This window comes from Dromaius novaehollandiae, chromosome W, assembly GCF_036370855.1.
Source record: "Dromaius novaehollandiae isolate bDroNov1 chromosome W, bDroNov1.hap1, whole genome shotgun sequence".
Taxonomy (NCBI): domain Eukaryota; kingdom Metazoa; phylum Chordata; class Aves; order Casuariiformes; family Dromaiidae; genus Dromaius; species Dromaius novaehollandiae.
This window is the reverse complement of record NC_088130.1, coordinates 57,251,622-57,277,359: the sequence shown is the minus strand read 5'-3', so window position 1 is coordinate 57,277,359 and position 25,738 is coordinate 57,251,622. Positions and strand designations below refer to the sequence as shown.

Below are 25,738 nucleotides of genomic sequence, written 5' to 3'. Positions count from 1 at the left end.
TTAAAATCAGATTATCATCTTATTCCATCAAGAAATAAGGGTATGGCACAGTATTAGCAAGTTTCTACACTCTGATATACCATATCATGATTTTCACTACATTTGTATGTGATTATTGTTGCTTTCAAAAATGAAAGCAGAAACAACCCTGTTTTTGATGTAAAGAACTGCTTAGACCACTGGTTCCCAGCTGAGTTTTTGCTGCAGTCACAGAACTTAGACCAAATAAAGTTAAGCAGTAAGAACATGTCCTTGCACAGAGGCCGCACATGACATTGCTCGTCCCTATCCGTGGCCAGTTGGGCTACACTGGAGAATCTCAGATTTCTTTGAAACAGTTAGCTAAGGGGGAAAAAAAAAAGAAAGAAAAACTTATCTGTAAACAAATAATTCTTTGATTTCTGCTGCTAGCATCAAACAACAGATATTTCTTTTAGCAGAAAACTGTATGGAATGAGTTATTCTTGCACAGTATGTAAAACATATCTTAGTCTCCATACTTTTACATCACAGAAATTTCTCATAATTCCTGCTATTTTGTACTTGCCTCTTTGACTGTGAAAAGAGCTGTGCACTTTACATTACTGTATATGTATCTTTGTCAAAAAACAGAAGCTTAACACGGAGGACTCATAAGCTGTTCTCATCTTACAGGCTGCTGGGCAGCAAAGCTAGATGTAATTTGTTTTCTAGCAACAAAACCATGAACATTAAGTAATTGTTTTACAGTATTTCACATACAAATTAGCTAAACTGGAATATCTAATTGGGAAAGAAGTTGAGAGGAAAAGATTTACTGCAATTTTAGCTGTTACAGGTAACAAAGGTAATTCTACATTACTCAAATAATAAGAGATAAAAATAAGCTTTGTCTCTGCATTTATGAATAACTGTTGTTTACAGTAATTTATTGAGAAAAAAAGCTAAAATAAAATATTATGCCTGATATTCTATGGCAATATACATGAAAAACTGAAAAAAGAAAACGACGATGGACTAACGTGTAAGTGGAAGATGTGGATCCAGATATTAGCATAGTTCCATTAAAGAAAAAGGAGCTATTCTGATTATATTAGTTGACGATCTGTCCGTTACCTTGTTGCCTCAAGGAGTATCAGAGATAAACTGTGTACTAATACGACCAATTTTTTTCCAATAGTCTGTAAAAAACACAGAACACTACCTATACTTCAGATAATAGAACTGCAAAATCTGGCAGAAAAGAAATACATACCATGAAAATATTAACAGAATACATTCCTATCTAAGCTTGGAGTCATGTTTAAATATCATTTCTGTTTTTTCATACAAAAAAAGACATCTGTCTGTCTGTATTTCCAGAGATAAACAGTTTTCATCTAAAAAGAGGGGGAAAAAACCAATAAAACCTTCAGGCTACAAAAAGCATTTGCCAAACCTGCAGTAGAACTGTGGTATCTGTTTTATATATACTCCCTGAACTTTGCAATGCAAAATAGAGTCAGTTCACACCCAAGGGAGAGTGCAATAAGGCTGCCAGACAAGACCTCAGGTCCCTCAGTGACCTCACTATATAAGCCAGGCCTTCCTGTGCCAAAACTTAAATAATGAAGATGACGCAAGGCAAAACGAGGGTGTCCTAGAACAGTACTTTATGCACTCAAATCAATAATATTCACCAACTTTAAGACTGTTAGAAAAAAAAAGATGTTCAGAAACATTGCTGAGCCTGAATAACAGGCCCATTTCCAGAAGTGCTGAGCAGTTGAGAACTCCCAGGGAATTCACAGGCACTGCTGGTTGCTCAGCACCTTTGAAAAATCAGGTCACTTATTTAAGAATCTAAATATGGACCTGGAAACCTACATTTAGATTCCTATTAACTATCCTTCATGCTTTTGGTTTCTGTTTATGAAGTATATTCAGTACTTTTCAGGACAACTCCTTTAAAAATTAAGATAATTTCTCTCCCCAGTTAATAATTACTTTTTAATACCAGGACAGCAGGGGTTTCAATGCAAATTTACATTACTTTTTTGCTAACATCTTGTGAGACGAGATTAATTAATTCATTTACATCCAAATCCATTATACATACGTGCCCCTTTCATCAGTAACAAAATGGGGGGAAAAAAAACAAGGGCATAAGTCAAATGAAAGCCTAATCTGGTTCCAATGATCATCAGAAGAGTTTTTGATAGCAAAAGGTACAGGAGACCATCTCCCAGTGACATTTCATACTTGAACACATATCTCTATACTGGGGACAAGTTTTCAAATTTAGCATCTTAGTAATACTTCCAAACTTGTAAGCTAATTGAAATTTTTCTTTTAGAATACTCTTCATTGAACAGTATCGATGAACCAATAAAATGGCAACCAGGTCTCATGGATGCTGATTTTGCAAAATCATTCAACGGAGAATGTTCTACATGACTGATCTAAAACCATGCTGAAGCGTTTTATCAGAAGAAATAGCTTCAACATTGTCTAAATAAAGTACACTGAACATTCTAAGACATAATTTTTGATAAGTCTTCAGTTTTTGTAATACAATATCGCTCTGAATTTTATTTCTAGAGAATTTAAGAGTATACAACAGGCATTTGGCCATCTGGCTGTGCTTGCTACAGAAGTGACTGTACTTCAGTGGCAAATGAAGAGATTCCTGCACCCAGCACTGCATGCTGTTTGAACAGCCTGTACTAAACACCAAGTGTATACAGTTTAACTTGGGTTCAGATAGCATCTTATAAACACAGTTTGGGGAACTGATAAATAATCCCACCCATCCTTTTTTGTATCATCCATGATTCAGCGCCTCTCAAAGAAGTGAGTTTTTGTTTGATTGTACTCAGGGAAAGGAAAGGAAAAATTCACCCAACTGACTATTGCAAAATAAAACTTCTGGAAGAATTTGTCAAAGGACAGCTTTACTGTACTGTTAAGTCTCCAATCCTGCACATTCTTTGTCATACAACTAGTTCATAACCCACATAAACAAGTTCACTGTCATCAGTGAGACCAACTATGAGAGCAAGAATTTTTCATCCAGGCAAAGCTGTGCAGAATCAGGCCCTAACTTTTTAAGCCACGTTCACCCTCTTCTCAGTGCTACAGAATCTAAATACAGGTTTCTTGATCGATGTGGAAACAGTTCTTTTACCTGAACAATTCCGCTTATTGCATGCACTGTGGGTTTATACCATGCAGTATGAGAAATTTAAAAAATAAAATACTTCTTGTCCTTCTTCAGCCATGGAGACTCAGCTAGGATCCCGCAAAAATGTTTATAAATACAGCACATGTCACACCCATTCATTTCTATAGAGCACAGTCCTCATCTTTGTATGAGGAAAGCGTAAACAGGCATTAAAGCAACAACAACAACACCCTACCCCAGAAATACTTTAGCATAATTTCTAAGAAGAACTGGCTTTATTTCAAACATCTGAGTGAACGGAGTATTTTTGGGAGTCTCATCACTACACTGTAATTCTAGCGGAGCTGCAATGCCAGAAGTAACCATGTCACTAAACCAGTGGCAATGTGCCAATGTACGTAACCAGAAATTGTTTTAGAACCACTGAAATTTCCAACATGCCTGTGCTCAGCACTTTCAGTCTAGCATACAAGCCTGTAAAATACTCAATTCAAGGGCTATAAAGTTCATGAGCACATAAAACATCACTTTTTTCAAGGCACGGTACAAATACTGCATTTCACAAATCCCTACAAGGTAGTGTAGGAGCAACACTCATTTTGTTTCTGCAGAAACTGAACTATACAGGTAATAAGGTCCTGATCTAGGAAAACGCACACATGCTTAAAGCTTATGCATAGGAGTAAATGGGATTATGTATGCTCAAAATTAAACACAGACTAAAAGGTTTGGTTGACTGAGTAATTGGCCCAAGAAATCTGAACTAAAGCAATGGTATCAACAGGATTAAACCCTGAAAGTGTGTGCTTCCCCCTGTTCTTGGTTTATTTATCAACCTGCCTGGTAAAAACTGGCTTGTGGCATCACCTGCAAAATGTAGTCAATAATTTAGCACTTGGTCCTTTATCCATCCTCTTAAAAAGTACATTATAAATCAAACTCAGTTCTTGCTCCTCCTCGCTACCTAGACGACAGAGGGTTTTCCTGCCCACCTTTCCAGCTACGCCTCGCTTGGAGGAGCCAACCTGCACCCACCCTGCCTTCGGTGCCCAGCTGCTCGGCGCAAGGCACACCACCAAGGACAGCCAGCAACGCAAGTGTTATTCGCAACCGCTAGCAGGCCAATTTTTTTGAAAAGCTGCAGAAAGCTCAAATGAAAATTCAAAAAAAACTCTTGGAAACAAGCTGAGACCCCTTTGGGGTGCTGTGTGGGAAAAAACCAAAATGTATGCTCCCTGGTGGTGCTTTTTATTCAACTAAAATACAAAGCAATTCATGAAGGATTACCACTACAAATTTATGATAAAAAAATCACTGCCAGCCAAGCTCCGTCTTGTGTCAATACCACTGCTACCGAGCAGATACAGACTTTGCGTTTATCACCGTCCCATTGCCCCAAAATCTCTTTGCTGGGGGAACAGGAGACCTGAATCACATGCAAAAGATATCAGCCAGCGAGACCTACCTGCACAGCATTCATCCTTGGGATTTAATTTGCTGCCACACAAGCCGGGAAGCAGCCTGCGGGTGGTCTGCTCTTGCACGCCAGCAGCCTGGTTCACAGCCCCGGCGCCACCGGGCCACTCTCTTCTCCCGGGGAAGCCAGGTTTAGCCTTCATGCCGTGCCCGGATCTGACCGAAACGTCGCAGCCCGCACGTGGATGCCCTATACCTGGGTACAAAACGCTGCCTCTGCAAGCAGGAATGCACTGGTTTCTCATTATGAGGTCCTTAAAAATATATATTATATACTATATATAAAGTAATATATAAGTATATAATATAGATATTTTTATGTAAGTATATAAAACCCGTAGTTTGGTCTAGAACTTTGGATTGAGACTTAATAGCTCTTTCCTAGGCGAAAAAAACAAACCAACAAACAAACAGGCGAAGCCCGGCGACAAACGGCCGCGCGGTAACGGCCGCGGTCCCGCCTCCGGCCGGGGGCGCAGCGGGCCGGGCCGGGCGGGCAGACACCGCTTCGCGAAGCGAGCTCAGCGGCGGCGGCGGCCCGCGGGGGAGTGAGGGCGCGCCGGCGCTACCCTGACAGCTCGGGGGGAGCTCTTCGCCGGGGGCTGGCCTCGGGGAGGGGATATGTAAAGCCCGGCGGATTAACATAACAGGGCGGGCGGGGAAGCGCGTACCGAGAAGGGCTGCGGGAGCGCGGGGGGCGGGAGCGAGCCGCTGCCCCCGTCGCTGGTGCGGCGCGCTGGAGCAGGGGCTCGCCCGGCTCCTGCCCCCGAGGGGAGCTGCCGCGTTATCGCCCGCAGAGGCGGAGGCGGCGCTGATCCCACCCGCCGCCCCGCAGCACTGCGGGACGGGCCCCGCGGGCTTCCCCCGGGCCACGGGGTCCGAGCGCCCGCCGCCTCACCGGCGCAGCGGGCAGGGCAGGGCAGCGCCTCGCCCCTCACGGCTTGTCACCGCGCGGGGCCGCCAGCCCGCGCCGGCTGCGCCGGCTGCGCGCGGGCGAAAAGGGCGGGCGCAGCCCCGCGGCGGCACCGCGCCCCCCGCGGCGGCACCGCGCCCCCCGCGGCGGCACCGCGCCCCCCGCGGCGGCACCGCGCCCCCCGCGTCTCCTGGCGGCGCAGCTGGGAGCGAGCCCGGCCCCGGCGGCGCTGCGCTGCGCTGCGGCGGAGAAAGCGCGGAGGGAAGGGGCACGGCAGGGCGCCGCTTCGCTCCGCAGATGTCCCTGCCTTCGCGGCGCGCCGCCCCGCCACCCCCGGTGCGGTGTCGGGGAGCCTTTGCCAGTTCGGGTAAAATACAGCCGATCACAGAAACGCCCTGAGTAGGGCGGAGCCCCTTAAAACCACAAGCGCTTCTGCCCCAACGGGTACGGCTATGGCCAACGAGACCGTGGGTTTTGCGTAGCAGCTGTTGCTGCGTCCTCGCGCTTGGTTTCGGTTTCGGTCTCGAAAATGAAAAGAGCAGCAAAACAAGCGGCGCTGTGATTATTCCCACGCTGCCAAACCAAACGCAGTGTGAGCAGGAGGAGGTGTTCAGGTCCCCTCCTTCCAGCCGCGCTGTGCAGCACATGGATGAAGTCTGGCTTGTGTCGCCACTCTTGTCACTTAAATGGTAACAGCTCCAAATCCTTCAGCTCATGTGGAAGCGATCTTGGGCCATTATACTGCATACTGCAGCCTTGGTGTTAAGCAGCCTCTAATCTGAATATTTTCCTCCTCCATCTCTTTTTTAAAGCCAATAAAATGACAAGAAGGTGGGGATTTGCTAAATGTTGCTCAGAACTGTGCATCTGGTCCAGCGCCCTGTTTCTCAGCTCAGCCAATGTCAGTGTTTCACAGGAAGATGCAAGAACTTCAAGAGCAGGCAGAGGTTGTTATTTGCCCCCCGCAGAGCCCCGTTGTGCATTGGGGTAAATCCTGACGTGTGCCATTTTACCCCCAGGCCGGTAGTCTCAACCGTAACCGTTACTGCCAGGTATTTTTGTGAACTCCAACTGTTTGGTCTCTATCTAAAGCTTGCTAAATCCTTGGCCTCGCTGCTGTGTTTTGTCAGTGAGGTCTACAGTTATCATACGTAATGCACAAAGACATGATTACCAGTTTTGATTTTGCCAGTTTTCAATTTAATTTGAATGTCGTCTTGCTACTGGTATGTGAAACAAAGTCTTGTTCTAGCTTCTGAACAATGTTTCATCGTTTTGTACTTTCATCACATCTTCTGTTCATCTTTTGAGATAAACAGTTCCAAACTTTTCGATCTTGATTCTTCGGACAGTTGTTCCTAGCAGTTTTTGGTGCGCTTCTCTAGCCTTCTCTAATTCCAGGATATCCTTTTTCAGACTGAGGCGGCCCACAAGCAGTATTCCAGAAAAGGCCATGGCATGGAATTACGTAACAGCCTAGTTTCTCAGAATTATTTTTCATTCTATTCCACATTTCCCAATATCTCATTAATTCTTCTATCATATTGCATACTGAACAGAGCTGTTATCATGCTGTTCACAGTAATGCCCAGTTCCATTTTTTGAGATGATACAGTTAACTTACAATCCTGTAATGTATTTATAAAAGAACTTTTTCTTCCAGTATGTCATGAGTGATAGTATTTGCCATTATAGTGCCCATTTCCTTAGTAGGGCTGAAGGCTTCTTGACTTCTTTAAAGTCTTCTCTCATGCTGACTGATATAAATAGCCCATTGGCAAATGCTGCTACTGGATCATCGGCTCCTTTCCAATTAATATGCACTACAGGACTTACTATGAAATCTGGTTTTCACCTCTGCTTAATAAAACTAATCATTTCTTTCTGTTTTCTGCCCCTGTTAAAATGTACTCCTCTCCCAAGAGTATTTAGCTTTTTGGGGTAACATCAGGCTTACAAATGTCTAAATAAATGACATCCAGTGCTTGTTTTTACCTACCACTTACTGATTTCTGCCAAGTTAATGAATTATTAGAACTGGAATACCAATGAATTGGTGAGGCACTTTCTTTTGCATATGCATATATGATGGTCTACAGTCTACATATTTTCTAGGTACTCCTAGTTTTTAATTGTGTTTATATATACTCATACTGTCCCTTATAATCTTAGTGTTTACTCTAATGTAGGATCAAGACTAATATGCCTGCAGTGAATAGGCTGTATAATACAGTGAATAAAGACACCAATCAAGGCATTGTTTGCATGTCGGAAGATGCTGAGTGCTTTCTCTTCCTGATAATGTGTCTAATCTAGTTCGAGAAGAAAAGCTTTTGTCAATACTGTGTACAGCTAATTTAGCTGAGTTGAAAATCTTAATCAAACCATCCAATTTTAGAAGGTCAAGTTCTAAACCACGTTTAAATGATTTCTTTTGAGTGCACTGATTTTAAGGGCATCTTGCTTGGTCCTTTTGAGCAAGCTTCTTTTGAATTCAGCTTGAGTTGCAGTTGCTCCGTATGTCTGAAAATTAGGACGAAGGTATAATAGAGATCAATAATAATAGACATCAAAATTATTGTTTTTTAAAAAAACTAGTGTGAAAGACTGTTTTTACCCCTAAAATAACAAGATTGATACCTCTTTACTTTCAGAAAACTGTAAAGGTTATGGAGGTAATGACAATTTGCAGGAGTCTGAAAATCTATTAAGACTGATCTAATGTTTCTGAACATCCTGTTTTTCCTTGGGTATTGCTTCGGTTTGCACTGTGATCAATGTGTAATCAGCCTTCTCCACAGCAACTTATTATTGTAAAGCCCACTTAAAATCCTTAAAGAAATCCTATAGGTAATTATACTTAAATACCAAGTGTGACCAAGTAAAATGAAAGTCTGAGTTTAGAGACATATGAAATGAAATGTGACTGTATCTAAAGGCCCAATATCCCGGAATGTTTGTAAAACTTGGATCCAGAGGCAGATTGTGGTCTGAACTTTGCAGATTGGGCCCATTCCTATTTGAGAGGATGTTTTCTTCATATATGAGCTACATTGGATCGTTTGCTTTCAGATAACATTTTATATTTAGATCTGAAAAATGTAAGCAGTTGTAATGGCTGAATTTCACATAGATTTTCCTGACTTCAATTCTGCCAGTTTGATTCTGAAAATATGCATTATTCCAGGTTAACTTAACTTTTGGCCCACACTCGTTCAAAATGATTACAAGTTTTAGATTGTTTTAGTTGAACTTGGGATGAGCTTAAAATGTTAAAAAACTGCAGAACAGGCAAGATTTACATGGTGTCACACTTCATTGCCAGTATGTTGCCATATATATCTCCAGGTAGTGATCCCAAAAAGCTCAGAATATTTTGGAAGGTAAAATAGCACATCATATAAAATAGTTGAAAAAAATGTAATGTTTACATTTCTTCCTTAGAACCACAGAAAATACAAACGTGCAGCCATAAAATTATAAGAGCAAATATAAAAAGAAATACTTCAGTTCCTCCACAAATAAGCGCTGACCACTTCCATTTCATTTATTTTTCATGTTTCCATTGATTTATTGGGAATTATGCTTTGATGTTTTTTGCAGTGTGAAGAGTCATAATTAATTTTTTCTCACACCGTAGTTTTTCTTCTTTACTCAGTAACATTTGACTTTGTCCTGCCTTTTAAACAATTACATTTTGTTTTAAAATGCAACAATTATTTATCTCCGTGTTTCAGTCTCTGATTCTAGTCCCATTCCACTGTCGTAGAACAATGCTGTATTTTTAGAGGTCTTACTTTGCCAGCGATATCAAGCATTCGAAAAATAATCCTCAGGACCAGAGTGATTCTTCCCATCAAGTGATGTGGTAGATCTGCGGGTAGGAAGCAGAGCGAAGCATGCGCAGTCCCCGAGCATGAGCTCCTCCTAGCAGGATGACAACACAGGAGAGTGCAAAGCTTCAGCAACACCCTCCGCAGCCCGGCAGTGCAGAGGCTGGTGCTCACCCGCACTCTGCCCCACTCAGCGTGCTGTGGCCACTGCCATGCCTTACCGGCGCTGCATGTTGGACAAAGGTGGATCCTGTGGCCTCTTTTGAATCCGTGGCAGGAGTCCCTCTAACATCACTGGGACTAGATGGTCACATGGAGCACTTCATTGTTAATGGCAAACCACACAGGTTGTAAACACAACAGACAACTGTTTTACAGGCAGTTGTTACTATCTAGGGACACCTTTCGAATAAAAAATGGAAAAGAATGGCCAGCTCAGCCACATGATTGCTGAGCTTACTGAGATCAGCCTGCATAAGACACGAGTCCTGACAACAACAGCAAGCTTGCTGTGAAACCAACTGCCCCAGCTGACAACCAATAGTGTGTTCTCCTGTCACCATATCTGAATTCCAGTTTTACTATGGCTCAAGGGCTTATGGCCCCAAAATACACAAATAAAAGAAATGAATCCTATGACTCCCTATGAGAGATTTTACAGAATCCTTCTAGGATCATAAAATGTCCTTACCTGCAAACTGCCGGAGAATGAAAGAGTATTCTGGGGAAGCATCACATCAGCTTGCCCTGGTCCTAGCCTGATATCCACTGCTGGCCACTGCTGAAGACAGGATACTTTGGTCCGACACAACATCACCATCCTTGTTTTCATGCTCATACTGCATTTTCATGCTCATACTGCATTCATTTTCCTTGTAGAATTCCTTTAAACAATAAAACCTTTAACACACTATGGCAGCCAAGTGAGTGCAGAACATCATCTGCAACTATAAAATAAAAGTGAAGAAAGGCTAAATAACGTATTTGGAGATGATAAAATACACATCTACTGTAGTTTTGACATTTCATCTATGAAAATGTAAATTAATCAACAGTTCGTTTCTGAGTATTTTTCATCAGATGATGATGAAATTCATTTTGGATTAATTAGAAATAAACAATCAGATTTGCATTAATCATGACATACATAGAATGAACACATTTTAGTCTGCATAAGACAAGGCAAGTTTGCCTTTAACAAGACAGAATGACCCATCTGGTAGATAAGCTGTTCCTTTTATATTTACACCTTTATTTTCCTTCTTTCACCTTTCTTTTTGCAAGTGTGTTGCCCATGAACACTTTTGGTCAAATTAGCAGTTACTTCTCTGAAGTCCTCCTCATAGTAAAGGACATTGTGCATTTGTGATTGGGCTCAGATGCTTAAAGAAAGAGTAGTGGGCAGTGGAATGAACTGAAGACCCTAGCATGTCTATAGAAATCTGAGTATATTTAGCCAATATTTTTGCATATTATAGAGCTGTACATAAGTCAAAATTTTTTTGTTAATTTTTGTGAACTCTCTAGTCATCGGAAATATATCTTAGAATTTTGAACAGGACCTGAATTGTTACTATTATTTCTGGTTTTGTTGTTAATAATTAACCATCAGACTCAAAAAATAAACCATAAAGCCACCTTTATGCATCACATAGTATCAAGAAGTTTTTTGATGAGTCCAAGTTTTTTCATGGGCCACATTTAAGAAAAGCAGATGGTTTTTAGGTATCATACTGTATAACTGAGAGATTGTTTCTTAACCATTAAATTGAATTTAGGGATGTTTGTCAGTCTTATATATATAAATATATAACTTATATAAATATATACTTATATTTATTACTTATTACTTATATATAAATAAGTATATAAAAAAAGGGGAAATCAGTTACATCTTGAGGATTGGTAAGGACCATCTGTCTAGTGGACTACAGCTCCTTAGAACAGTAGAGCTCTTGTTCATTAGAGGATGGAGGTTCTCTGCCCATCAGATCTGTACCTGAACCCTCTGCCATTTGGGCTAAGGGAATGTGGACCAGGATGGTCTTTAACCTTTGTCAGGGCACACACAGCTTGTTCATTTGCTCAAAAGCAGTTCAGTGTAAAAGATGACAAAATCTGGGAGGGATTACGATCTAATCGTTAGTTAGAATACTGGTTACAAGCAGGGTAAGGAGGCCCCATAGCACTCTGCATCCATGCCAGCATGGCTCAGTAGACAGGACATGAGTTTGCTTTACTGGATTCCAAGTTTTTCTAGAAGCATTTTTGTCCAAGCTCTCATTTATTTACAAATTGGACAAATTATATTTAAGGTTGCTAAGGTAAGACACAAGATATTGCTCCAATAAAAGCACTCTCAATTACACAGACATATAAGCAAAATCAGTAGAGGGACGCTCAAAACACAAAGTTTATAGTATAATTTACTTTACATTCAGCTGGAGAATATTTAGATGAAGAGGATTCCCCTCTCCAAAACAGAATCAGACTGGCAGTGTTCCAGAGCAGGCTTTACTCAAAAGGGGGATAATCCTGGAAAGCCTTGTATTCTTGTGAATTATGCATTTATTTAGAATTACTGAGGTATGAGGATCACCGGTTTCATTTTAAATGCTCACCACTACTAGAAGTAGCTCAGCAGAGAAGAATGGCTTTATAAAGGCTGTATCTGTACGAGTAAATGAAATGTCCAGGCACTGGGGCCAGCTGGCACAGAACAGCCCATGCCCATAGTATTGAACTCTCTCACAGCAGGACAGGCACCTGCAGAATAAAAGTCTATTCCTATTCCCATTCCCAAGCCATAGCCAGGAATTGTTTGCAAGGCTGGCACTGGCTAAAAACATGACAGGGACAATTTAACACTGTGGATGACTGAGCTCCAGTGCCTGGGAACTCTGGGACGGTTTAATTTACTGCTTTAGTGTTTTAGCCTTAATCTAGCTTTAATCTAGTCAGAGGGAAGTGCATGCAAAAGACATTCACAAAAGTGATGCACTGTTTGTGGCACACATAACTTCACCTGAAAAAGCAGTGTGCCCATCACTTTGTGTAGGTCACTTTTACCCTTAGTGATCAGCCCTAAAAAGAGAAGCAGTAATATCATCACTGGTCTGCTTCAGTGAAAATACAAACAATGTAAAGACGGAGAGAAACGAAGTTAGAAGAGAGAAGTTATCTGCACTATAGTCTTAGAAGTGTCACAAGTTGAATTCATTATTTCTACAGCCTCCCAGTGGTGCAAGGTTCTTTACAGACAAAGTAATTACAAACTTTAGGCCAAAGACACTGCAATCTAATTATGACTCTAACAGTTTTGTGAACATTCAGTTATAACAAACAAAACCAAGTGTTTGTAGTTAATGTTCAATCAAAGTCCTGAAAATGCTAGCATGTGTCCTGCTGTCATTGGCATGGCTGGCAGTCTCCCCTGCAGATCTGTTCCTCATTAAACAGAACCTCCAAGGATAGCACAGATTTTGTGTAGGTCAGCACGATGCACTCACATGACTCCTATTTATCCAAAGATAATCTTTGAGAATTACTTATGTAACATGACTAAGGTTAAGAGAATGCATTCATTTTAATTTTCAGATATATTAATCACTCAACAAAAAGGCACCTATCCCATGTGCTAAGCACCCTCCAGCTTCTGATAGTTAATAAACATTTTGAAGGGGATATTCATATAACAAAATCCATTACCTTTCCCCCACCCACATGAACAAATACAATTTTTAATGCCACCCTGCATCTGCAACAACATTTCTGTTTTTCACATCTACACAAAAGAATGGACATGGGATTTTGATAGTAGCCTCTACCAGGTTTCAAGGAATAAATACTTAAAAAGCAGTTTTATTAATACTTTACTTTTTAACTCATTGTTCTTCAGTAATTTCCTATAACACAGTGTTTACATGCTTCTCAGTTCACCCTAGTGCAGTGGCATGTTTTATTTATTCCTATCCTCCTCCTGCATTTCTGTCCTCAAACCAGTTCCAGTGCTGTGTTTGCCAGGGGTCTGTGTGCCAGAACTGCTGGCCTGCCGGCCGGCTCCGCTACATGGTCAGGCAGCTGCCAAGGGGAGCTCAGCGAGGTAACTGAATATGTGCCTGTGACGCTGCGTGTCCTCACAGCGTGTTCTCATTTCACCTGCCCCAAAGGCAAGGATGAGAGGAGTCAGGATCGCAACACACTCAGGCCTTGAATGGGAAGGAGGAGTGAAGGTGGTGAGAAAGTGCATGCTGCTGCCAGCTCCAGTTACTGCTTACGCACATGGGGAGAGCTGCTGAGCAGACCCTGACGGCAGCCGCAGGGCTGGTAAATGCGATCGAGCTCCTAACTGGGGCAGAGTCACGCAGAAGGGAGAGAAAGAGGCTCTAAGCCCTGCTGGGTTGCTCAGCACAGCTGCGTGACAAGGGACAAGGAGGAGGTACCAGCAGGGCTGTGTTTGGCAACAAGCTGCTACTTAAATTTCCACTGTGGTATTCCAGAACAAACACGCAGCGCAAAACACCAGCATTTTTAACAGTTTGGGGCCATGTGGTGGTGTGCTAACCAAGAGCTCTGGAAGCTGAACTGCCTGCACCGGTGGGACTTTCACTGACGCTGCTTCCCAGGCGTGTTGCTCAGTTAGGATATATGCATTCATTTTTTATCTCAGAGCTGCCAAATCACGCTCATGAAAGGCTAAGAGACACTGGCCAGTTCAGAATTAACTCTTTGTTAGTTATGTACTCCTCAAAGTACTTTGAAGTCCAAAAATGAAAGACATTATAAAAATACAATGCATTATTGCTAGTAGTAGCATGTGGGATTTGGGGGACTGGGTTTCATTTTAAGGACACATTTTCCAAAGATGTTTCTCCATGTAAATGTGCATGTGCAGTCCTCCCTATGTAGTTGCATTACTGAATTTATTTATAATACATATTTTGCACCAAGTAACTGGAGATCTATATATTTCAATATAAGGATTTTTTTCAGTTTTTAAATCATTGCTTTAGCGTTTTTGTACCCTTTCCAATTTTTCTACATTAAAAATTATCTATCAAATTAACAGAATAATAGAATTATTCAGTTTGGAAGTGACCTCAGTGGATCATATAGTCCAACGAAGGTGAACTAGTCGAAAGCGACAGGGCAAGTGCTCCAGGCCCCTGATCACCTTGGTGGCCATACATGGGACTTGCTCTAATTTACCAACACCTTTCTTGTATCGGGGGGCTCCAAACTGAACACAGTATTCCAAGTACATTCTAACAAGTGCTGAGTAAAGGGGAATAATTGCCCATATTAGCTATTCCCAGTCACCTTCTTCTCTTTCATGTGCCATAGAGATATGCAATACTGTAGGAATAATATGTACTATCCAATAACTGGTCATCAATATTTTATAAAGAAATAAAACTACCACTGTAGCCTCCAGTACCCATTAGCTTGTTTTACAACATCATATAAAACAACCTGCAAGCTTACGGACAGTTTCCTGAGCACTTCTGTTATGTTTGTATCTTGGAACCAGGAACATTTTCCCTGCTCTTGAGTTGTGGTGTGTGATCTGGCTACCTGCTGACTTCCTCTCTGGGAGACCTGGAAAAGCACCATTTTCCTTACTTTTTTCCCTTATTCACCCTTCTTCCTCTCCCTTCAATATGCTCTGGTTTCATACCAAGGAAATCTAGGCAGATAGAGACCTGTAGCTCCACCCAGCACATCCTCTGCGCATGCAGGGCAGGGGAGCAGGACTGCATTAACAGCACATTACAAGTGCAGCCAGCATGACATCTGGTCTTCTCCAGAGTCAGTGCTGTCCACAGTGTATTCCCCCACTCTGTACATATGTGCTGCATTCTTTATTGCTATACATTTAACTTTGTATTTTGCCATATTAAAACATTCTTTGCTTGAATGGCCTGAGTAACAAAGCCATCTATACTACCTCTCCGAAATCCTTACACCATCCATGTTGATGTAAATACAGAAAAGCTGCAGGCCTCCAAACTCTGGAGAAACTCACACATGTTCTCTGGTTGTTCTCCAAAGATGGCTACTTTTTGAGCTGTGCCAGCCAATTTTTAATTCATTCTGCATGTGCTCTATTTATATTGTAGAGTACAACTGTTTAATCAGGACATCATGCAGTACTAAATCAAAAGCTCCTCAAAACTTTCTTTGAAAATATATATGGGCCATATCATTAATCTAAACACAGCTGCACTAAACAACTTTTACTTCAGAGCCTAATTTTATGATTAAAGTCTAAATATTTGGGCCTTTATTTTAAATTACTCCTGACAGTTTGCAAAAGAACAATATTTACTTTGATCTAGCAATTTAGAGTACATCATGAACAAGTATCTAACAAAGTATTCAATACAGCATAATACCTAGCAAAAAACTCCTGAAATTTGTGTTTCAGCCAGGAGTTAAGAAAAGAATCGTTAACAAATATTGTGAGAGCTGTTAATGCCTTGTAGTTACTGCAGGAAAACACATTCCAGTTCTCTGTATCCAAAGCACCTTTGCCTGAAATTACCCCATCTAATTTTAGGCACTTAGGTAAGGCATCTAAATTAAGAGCCTCATTGCTCTGCTCTGCATTTTGCCCCAGAGAGGGTCATTTATTCCTATGGTCTGAACTGCCCTCTGGATGGACACTCTCCCTCCCCTGACTGTGGTTTCTACCTTTGGACACCTCATTTAGGTTCCTCAAGTGAGATAGATGAAGTCACATCTATGAAAAAACAGAAAATAAGATGAAGTTTAGTTAAAAGCAATTCAGTAGATACTGCCTGCAAAGTAGGGGAAGGGAAGCTTTGTTACTTCTCTTTCTCTCTCTCTCTCTCTCTTTCCCAGATCCACAGCAAACCATATGTGAGAACCTCTCATGTGAATCAGTGTAAGGTGTTGAAATGCAGCATGTGCAGGGCTTCTGGGAGAAAGTCTTTAGTCTTGTACATAACAATAATGCAGATTAAGAAAATTCTATTGCTTATAATAGCAGGCATTACTGTGCTGCTAACAACATTGCTAGCTAGCATTTTGAATCTGGTACTTTGAAATGAATGGCTGTGACAGTTTAAGGTTTTACTACCTCCTAGTTGTCCACCCAGCAGAGTTTACTGTCCTGTAACAGAAGGAAATTTCTACTTGCATGCCAGCCTATGGGCTAGTGTGTTAGTTTAAGTGGCCAGTGATAACAGACTGGACTGTGAAGATGGAAAACACAAGTGTACCTATAGGGTTAATAACTCTGCTGGCAGCAGTGATCTCTTAAGCCATAAAATAAAGATTCATCAAAGCACCATTGCGGTCGCTCTCACTCCAAAAATAAGAAAATAAGGTATTGTGTGTACTGTCATTTAAAGACTGAGGTTTGAAACAGGTCAGATGACTCACGCCCTAGAGATGCCTATGCAGCTGTAGTGACTGTAAAAGAAACTAAGGGTGATTACCCCAGATGCAGATGCCCACTAAGTGCAGTTCGATTGAATGGATCCTATCCTCAGCATGAAATTTTCACTATGTAAAACACATTTTAAAATCAGTTTGGGAAACTGATTACCAAGCAATATCACCAGGGCTTGTTAATGAAACTCAGGCCAACACTTTTTTTTCCAGACTAGAGAGCTTCATTTTAACATAACCAGCTCATTTGGAAAGTGTTTTAATTGAGGCACCAGAAGAATGTTTACCCCAGTTTTCTTTTTCTTTAAAAAAAAATTCTGAAGCTATCAGAATGACTCTCTCTGTAATGATTGTCTTGTTAGGCTGCTGTCTTAATAAGCTAAGCAAATCTTGAAAATCACTACTATCTTGAAGACTGCATACTTGGCAAATAGTTCCTCTAAACCTTTTGCCACAATTTGTGAACAAACATAAATACACAAAAAGCCAAGAGTTTTAAGTATTTGCACAGTCATACTTATTTTTTATATGCATTAACATGCTTAGCACTGCTGCTTATTATAAGATACGGTAGATTACAGCAAAAAAATAGTTCTTCATTTTAGGGTTTTATTTCATTTGTTAGTCATTTACCACTGGAGTATCTTTGTGTGCAAAGATAAGGTATAAATATTCGTTTATCATTATTCTTTGTTTATCTGCCTCATTTAACAAATTTATTTTATACTGTGCAAACATCATCATGACATTACCCAGGGCAACATCAGACTGTCCAAATCCTGTGTGGCATTGTCGCTGTTACAGTACTGTACCTTCTGCTCTGGGTCACATGACAAAATTAGCTCTATTCAATGCCCTGGCAACTCTCCACTCTTTCCGTAAGAGCTATTCTAGGACACTGTTACATTACTTAATATTATGTGCAACGGGCTTGGTTTTAATTAACCTGCCTCCAGTAATTATTGAAAGAAAATTGAAGAAGAAATGGAAGAGGAAAAAGTCCTGCTGTGCCCAGTGGGACAGCTCAGAGACTATGAGCTGTCTTGTTTGTGCTTCCAAGGAAGCAGAGCACTTGAAAAGGTCCTCTCTCTGCTCTGTTAGCTGACTTCAAGCCATTTAACAGACATCTCAAAGATTTCTGCAAGAACAAGTAGTCCAAAGATAGAACTAACAGAATGAAAAGCAGTGAAGAAGAAACATTTTTGAAACCAAGAGAAAATTAATTAAAACAGGAGTTAAAAGAGCTTGTCCTTAATGTAGTAGCAAACAGAAGCTCAGAGGCTGCATAATATACCCCTCCCTCACTGAATTTTCATCCTCTTCTCTGTTTGTATTGCATTCTCTTCCCCCCTGGGATAGGAAACAGGCTTATTACCCCTCATCAAATACAGATGCACAATGAGCAACAAGATCCACATGTAAGCCTCACTTTCACGTTGTAGTTTACGTAATATTTGAGATCTCTGGAAAGCTTTGAATTTTATGTAAAGTTGCTTTTGAGTCACAGAAATTTCTCACATGTAACAAAATGACTTTTGTTTAATAATATGTATTACGAATAATGTTTCTTAAAGTGAAACCATACACTGTTTACAGTAGGTTCATAATGTCCAGTCTTTTTGTCCAGCTAATAATTTTGAAGGCTCTCAATTTGCAAGTGGAAGAATAATAAGGGGCAGGAGTGAAACCCTTATGTCTTTGGCAAAACTATGCTTTTTAAAAAAAAATGCGCATTAAAATAAATGTAGCCCTGTGAAAACAAAATCATTGCTGTCCTCTTATTCTAGCCCAGAAAATCCAGATAAACAACTGCTTGAAAGTAGAAACTCCTATAGGAGTGTTCAGAATGATCCCTTTTAGCAATATAACTGATTAATCTGTAAATCAATGAATAGCAAAAGCTGCTCCAGCTGCCAGGGCTCCTTAGTTTTTAGCACAAACAGAACAATTCCTTCTCACTTCTTTTGCTTCTGGAAACATTCAGAGGAAATTCCTGAGTCCTTATCTGAGTACGAAAGTTACATTGCTTCAACTATTCAAATATGCTAAAAGTAATACTGCCCTCCTGGTGGGGAGGCAGGTGTGTTAGTGTAAGAATCTTATTGAAGCCTCATTTTCTCATGTTTAGGAAGAGGAATGAGCCATAAGTTCCCATTCCACTGGTGCAGTTGAGTCAAACTTGGATATGATCAAACCAATAATAAATAGTGCCCTCAATCAAATCTGAGACTATGTTTCAAAATCTGGGTATAAACAAAGCCTTACTTCTATGATACTACAAAATGGGCATAAATGAAAAAGTACTTTTCTAAGGGTGTTGGCAAAACATTTCCCAAATTCGAAGGTGATTCCTCAGTTATTTTTTAAAAGCATGGGAATCCTCTGTCAGTAAAAAAACCCCATGAAATCTGCTAGCTGGCCATGGTCAACAGCTGATGCTTCACATTTTAAACCAGACCTGAGGCATGTAAGAGCCAGAAAAACATCAGGTCCATTAAAGTCAGGGAAACACTTCTACTGATTTCAACAGAAGTTAGATCAAACCCTTATTAAACACTATTAAACTTTTTAAACCCTTCTTCTTTGCAGCAGGTAACCAGCCTGCTTTGTGATTTGAAACATGAGGTTTTGTTATCTGTAACTTTTTTTACCTTGCTTAACTAGAGTTTATTTACTGAGTCATTTAAAAATAAAACATACCTACACAATCCAGACACTGTTTTTTGATGACTTCCTGTGGCAGTAAATTCCCTGGGGTTACCCCATGCGCTAGATTCCCTTGTAAGGAATCCATATTTCCTTGTCCTTTGGACTCTGACCCCTTTGGAGTTTATTTAAAGCTGATACTCAAAGCAAATCTTGGGCAGTTTAAGCCTACATCAAGTGAAATTTAAAAAAGGAGCCCGAACAGTGCCCGCAGAAGGCAAGTGCCATGTTTCACACATCCCTGATAAATACTAAAATCCTTCGCCCGCAACTTGCCTCTTGTTTTGGGGTAACTTCCAGCGTGTGCTGCACGCCCAGGCAAGGAGTGCAGGGAGCGGGGCGAGCAGGGAGTCCAGCCCCTGCCAGCGCCGTGCTCGCAGGCACTGGACACGCCAGCTCCTTGCTGTACAGGTCCTTGCCCCACTTGCAGTCCCTGTCCCGCAACCGCCCAGCGTACCTACAGGCCGGGCAGCTTTTAAGCGCAGCTCCTTCGCCTGCCTGTGAAGGGTTTCTTGGCGTACAGTACAAAGGGGAGGAAGAAGGTAAGCTCCCGCATGCCACAGTGGCTGGTGGGCCTTGCTGATACAGAGGTGTGGCAGGGCTGCATTTTGCTACTCTGAACTCAACTTCCACTTAATAAAGACAATTTTTACTGGGCAGAGAAACTTTTCGTCATGCCCCAGAAAAGCCACTGCCATTCTGACATAATCCGACTGTCAATGAGTGATTTGTTTTGGTTTTGGTTTTGGTTTTAGTGTCAACATCTATTACTTCACTTGTACTAGTACACCCTCAAGGAGTCAGTGACTCACAATTGTCAATTTATAGCACTTCAGAGTAAGAGCTTAAAGGAAATAGCTCTGCGTGCATGTTTTTATGTGATAGCTTGTCATCCAGTATATTAAAATGACATCACTAGCAGTGCTACAGTGAAAATTATTAATTTATTGTTCATCAGGTGAGTGTTTCATCATTTGACGAACACAAACATGAACTGAGTTACAACTGCTGTTACCCACTGAGATTCACAGAGCCAGGCAGCCTAATGCACTAAGTAACGGCTGGAAACAGAAGCTGCTACTCAAGGTTGGAACAAACATACATTCAGAAAGCCTAAAGTGCATCGCTGGAACTGGTGGCAAATGTGGGGGCTGCGAGGCTGTTTGGGATTTTGTGTGAGAGAATCAGCAAGTGAAAAGAAAATTAGGGAGAAAAATAGAAACATTTATGTTCTTTTGAAAGGAAATGGGGCAGAACAAGTTTGGGCACGGAAAAGCAGGTAACTTTGTCTCTTCTAATGACAGATGCTTTGCCAAAGTTTCCTCTTTCATAAATTGGAGATAATAATAATAGTGGATAATGACAAATTTCACCTTGCTTCAAAGAGGTTTCATCATTAATAATGATTGCAGAGCTCCTAAATATGACTGGACAGAAGTTGCCAGAGAAGCACAAATGATAAAAAGGGACAGTTACTGAGGTTAAAGGAGAAAAGGTAAAAGGCTGCATTGTTAAATATATAATTGTGGGATATTTTTCCCCAGGAAATGACAGACATCTCCCTTTGTGCTTGGCCTATAAAATGTGTTTTCATACTGTCAAAGCACAAGTAATTACAGGTCTTCTCAAAAACTGGACATAGCTGCATTAAAAAAAAAAGTTGATGATGATTTACTTCTTTAAAACTGGCGAGAAATAAGATCCAGCCAGTGTTACAGCCTATTGTGCAACTGCATTAAAGCAGTTCAACCAATGAATTGATTACTCAACAAATGCAAAAATTTCCTAAGTCAAAGGAGTAATACAGAGCTGAGCATTCCTTCACCAACCCCCAGCTGGTGTAATAGCTGCTCATCCTGAACCTGCAAGATAAAAATTTTTAAAAAGCAAAAAATAGTTCTTTACTCAAAGGACAAACAGAGCGTAGAACTCTGCTGCAAGACATACTTTTAGCAAGATAGTAGTAAGATTTTAAAAGGTACAATACATAGGAATAAGATTGATAAATGAGTAAGGGATGAATTCTCATGACCCAAGGCATAAACCACCCATGCATTTACAAGAGGTGGGAAGAAACCTCCCATCTGAGATATTGTGGGACTGTACCTCCCTCTGAAGTTCAGTCAAGCTGCTTTCACGAACAGAATAACGAACTATTGATCTCATATATGTCTAAAAATAACAGCCTCAGAACAGGATCTGGTTTCTTTAGAGTGCTGCATTTTGACTTGTGTGAAGCATCCTATAAAACACTGGATTTCTTTTGATTTACAAAGCTGTGCAATTTCCCCATGGGATGTTAAGAACTGTAACGTTAGTCATACAATGTCCTTCCTCATAAAGAAGGTACTTCTGCTTCCTATCAAAGCATGGATTCTACGATTTTGCTACCATTTTAATTTCTGGCTTCATTTAGCAGGTGACTTTTATTAAAAACCTGAGCACTCTGATAATAATTAAGTAAAAGGATAAAATAACAAGGAGGATTGGGAAGAGGTGGAGAAGAAAAAACAACTGAAAAAAACATCTGCATAAACATATTCCTGCTCAGAAGGGATTCACCTATTAAAAGGCAGGGGAGAAGCAAGAGGGCACTGAAATAGATGAAGACTTTTTGGGGAAAAACAATCAAATATATGACAAATGAATCAGAACTAGAGATCTGCCAGAAAAGCAGCCAGGTCAAGAACAGGGATGGAAATCCAGCTATTAAGGACCATTCCTCTGCTCTAACGTCACACAATGTAAAAACCCTGAATTTGCATTTCATCAACTGGTAACACTCCCGCAGAAATCAACGGGAATTTGGTATTCCCAAAGGTGTAGCTGGCAGTCATATACAGCCCTTTGAAAATAGTACATTCAAAACCCCAAGAAGAGCACAGGGAGGTACCTTCTGCACCTCCCTGGTACATATAAATTGTACCCTTCTTTTACCTCTCTTTAGGTGTGCATCCTACTCCTCTTTTGTGGCTAGCAGCTCTGATTCCTCACTGAGAGAATATTAGCCTGATCTTGCCTCTGTCCTTTTTCACCATTCCTTCTTAGAGGCAGAAGCTTCCCCATAGCTTAAAGGCTGCAACTCTTCAAAGGAAGTAAGCTTGACTAATTAATTTCACATCTGGACACAGCGTTATTGACCCAAGCTAAACATAAGAGCTCAATCTAGGAGTGTGCCCTTGCTATAAATATGTGCTGTCTCTTCACTGCTATGTTATAGAAAAGTCACAACTGTAAGTTGGGAAGGCTGTACAGAATTAGTATCACACATGCTACACAGCTGTGCATTGTCTAAGGGGGAGCCTGTGAAAATATTTATCCTAGAGCAATAAAGAAAGTATTGTAATGAATAACAGGAAAAACAGGGTTTCAGTACCTGACAGTCTTTCATAGTATTAGTCAAAAGCTGGCAAACACCTGAAGGTAGTCAAAGGAATGCTAACCGAAGGCAACGTGAGCAAAGTCACAGGTATTGAAACTGAATAAGCTGTATGATGGAAAGTATGATGGTTTATAATACTCACACACAAGGAATCATTCAAACCCCTTTCTTTAGGTTCTTAAAACCTTAATTATATTCCCTTTCTAGTTAGCTGTTAAACACTGGTACTCAAAGAGTCTCCTTTGTACCAAGTACTCTTTGTGCCACACCTGTATGACGGGTCATGGCTTCCACACCTCTGGAAGGAGAACATCCTTTTTCCTTCTCTACTAACTGATAAACTTTTCAGCGTCATATTTTGTGTTTATGATTTCATAGGTAGAAAAAGTTCACTCTTGTTACAGTTTTAGGAATCCTGATTTCCCTCTAATAGTCACTGCAAAATTCACCTTATTCAATAGTAGTCAACCACTGACTTTGTGAACCTGTTTTGAGACTGTCTATACTGAACATTGCAGTTTAGTGCCAATATATTCCAGTGAGATGGCCACAATAGCGAAGATCTATGTTATAGCTGAACTGCATTTATTACAAAAGTGTGCTTACTTAGAATTTGCTTGGGTATGTCTACAGATAAAACCTATAATTCATACAGATACATATAAACCCTATATTCTGTATTTCCTTTCCTATCAATGTTAATGACCCAAAACATTTCCATGGCAAGAGAAGCATTCCCTTTCATTCAAAAGCATTCTCATTCAAAATTGCCTACTTCACCCATGTTATAATCTCATTAACCACTATCTTCCTTCCATTAAAAAGATACAGCCTACAAATATAAATGATACGTTTTTCTCTTAATAGAAATACCTGGACAGTCAGCAACATGAGAGAAAGCAAAAAGAACTGGTAATTTCATGGACAGGCAATAAACTAGCATGGCCCCTAAGTTTCTTCCCACTGGTGTTAACCAAGGGAAGTCAAACTAGTATTGCCTAATTCCACTGTCTAAAAAAAGGGACTGTTCAAATATTTTGAGATTTTAAATAGCAATACACTCACGGTGTATTGCAGACTCCCAGAAGTGCACAGAGCCTTTTCGGGAGAATACTTGGCTCTGTACAACGGCAGAGTGCTTTCCACAGGAGACTGGAGATTCTGCCGTGCAACCCAGCTGAAGCAGAGCTTCAGTAAAAGGAACAAAAGGCTAGAAAAACTTTATCAAATTTTGGTTAAAAGTTTTGCTTGTCTTGGATGGTTTTGGAAGTAATTTATTCAAATTTTAAGAGCTTTGATAAGCAAAGAAAAAACTGTTTATGCAGTTTTTTCTGTATTTTATAATCTCTGTTGGCCTTGCTGCCGAAAGGCCATGAAAGAGTTCTTTGATTTTTGTGGATTATTGTGCATTTTGTTTTATTTATTTATTATGTCAGAAGATTTCAAACAGTTTTCAAATACATGTTTTTGAAGGTAGCCAGGAGAGCTTCTTGTCTTCAAGTAACTTCCTGCTGCCCATTAAAAATATTAAAGAATTAGATTAATGAATCTAATTCTTTTACTACTCTACTACTACACTTGCAGTTTTAACAGGAAACTCTTAGTGCTGGTGAATGATAAATGTTTTGTATTTGTAAATTTGCCTAGATTCTAATGTAACAAAGAGGCCTACTGTTTCTACTTTTCAAGATGTACTCATGTTCCCTTTAGGAATTCTTAAGGGATTTAAGGCACTTTGAAATCCATGGGGTGATGAGCACTTAACTCTTGTAGGCTCCTTTGAAATCCTAGCCTTACATTCCAAACCCCTGAACTAGACCAGCTCTTTGCAGAAATATTTAACTACTGTATCTAGTGTTGAGTCTTTGCGTTTACAGTGATCTGATAAACAAAAAACTGAGGTAGGCCTAGCAGGAATAGATACTTATTGGTAACTCAAAGAGTGAGCTTTATGAGTTTTATTCTTCTTAGTAGATGGTTATTATTGAATGCAGACAGATGTATTTGACTTTATGGTAACTTGTTTTATATTATTTGGCTTGTATTTCACTTTTCAGAATTGGAAATGAGGTTATATTTATCCTAATAAAGTATATACATGTATAAGACCTTTATATCTCAAATATATTTTCAAGGAAAAAATATCTTATGTTAACATGCATAATTCAGGGCCATGTAGATGTTAGACAGAAAGTAATTTCTTTTAATTACTAATTACTAGCTTTTCAATCTGTGCATTTTAATATACAATTACTTTCTTCCTCTAGCGTTTTTAAGCAATCAGTAGTCTGTACCTGTTAAACTCTACATAAAGCTGTTCATTTTCAATTAAATTTTATAAAATAAGAATTAAAAAAAATTATCTGAAGTCTGGGTCCTAAATCAGGGTCTATTACCTAATTAAATGACAAGAATTTCTGTTGAAAGTCCAGCAGACTTGTCTTGGCAGTTTATCTCAGAAAACATAAAAGAGGAATAAAGATTGAACAGGGACTTCAGAAATTTGCAAAGGATTTGTTTTCTTAGACAACAGACTGGTAGACCCAATAAAAAAATCAAGCCTCAAGACTAAACTATGTCTGTAGAAATAAATGTGAAATATGAAATGTGTCTGTAGCTTAAAAAACTCAGTCATCCAGAGCTGAATGTGTTATAAACCCTGTAAAAACTGAAAAAGGGTTTCTGATTCTTTTCTGATTATTTGCATAAATAAAGGAGTAAAGAAAATATGTAAACCATACGCACTCATCATAATGTAGTAAAAAGATGCCATCTGATTTAACTATATCTATATCCATATCATTTATAATTTTGTACAATATATATGGCAATTATTTTTATTCGACAAATCAACCCTATTTATAACCAAA

At 40.1% G+C, this 25,738-nt stretch overlaps 1 protein-coding gene across 11 annotated transcripts in view; it reads right to left on the bottom strand.

The window, feature by feature from the left end:
• The window catches only part of LOC112982191 (ran-binding protein 3-like), a 79,861-nt gene that overhangs the window by 30,945 nt on the left and 23,178 nt on the right, over nt 1-25,738 (bottom strand). For 3 of the 11 annotated variants that reach the window (XM_064501050.1, XM_064501051.1, XM_064501052.1), the window contains 2 exons: nt 10,056-10,248; nt 4,608-4,834 (listed from right to left, as the gene is read on the bottom strand). In XM_064501050.1, the coding sequence (XP_064357120.1) occupies nt 4,608-4,761 (154 nt within the window). In that variant the 5' untranslated portion in view covers nt 4,762-4,834; nt 10,056-10,248. Of the gene's footprint in view, nt 1-4,607; nt 5,279-10,055; nt 15,467-25,738 lie in introns of those variants that run through there. The other 8 variants (XM_064501054.1, XM_064501055.1, XM_064501056.1 and 5 more) reach the window with 5 other exon arrangements.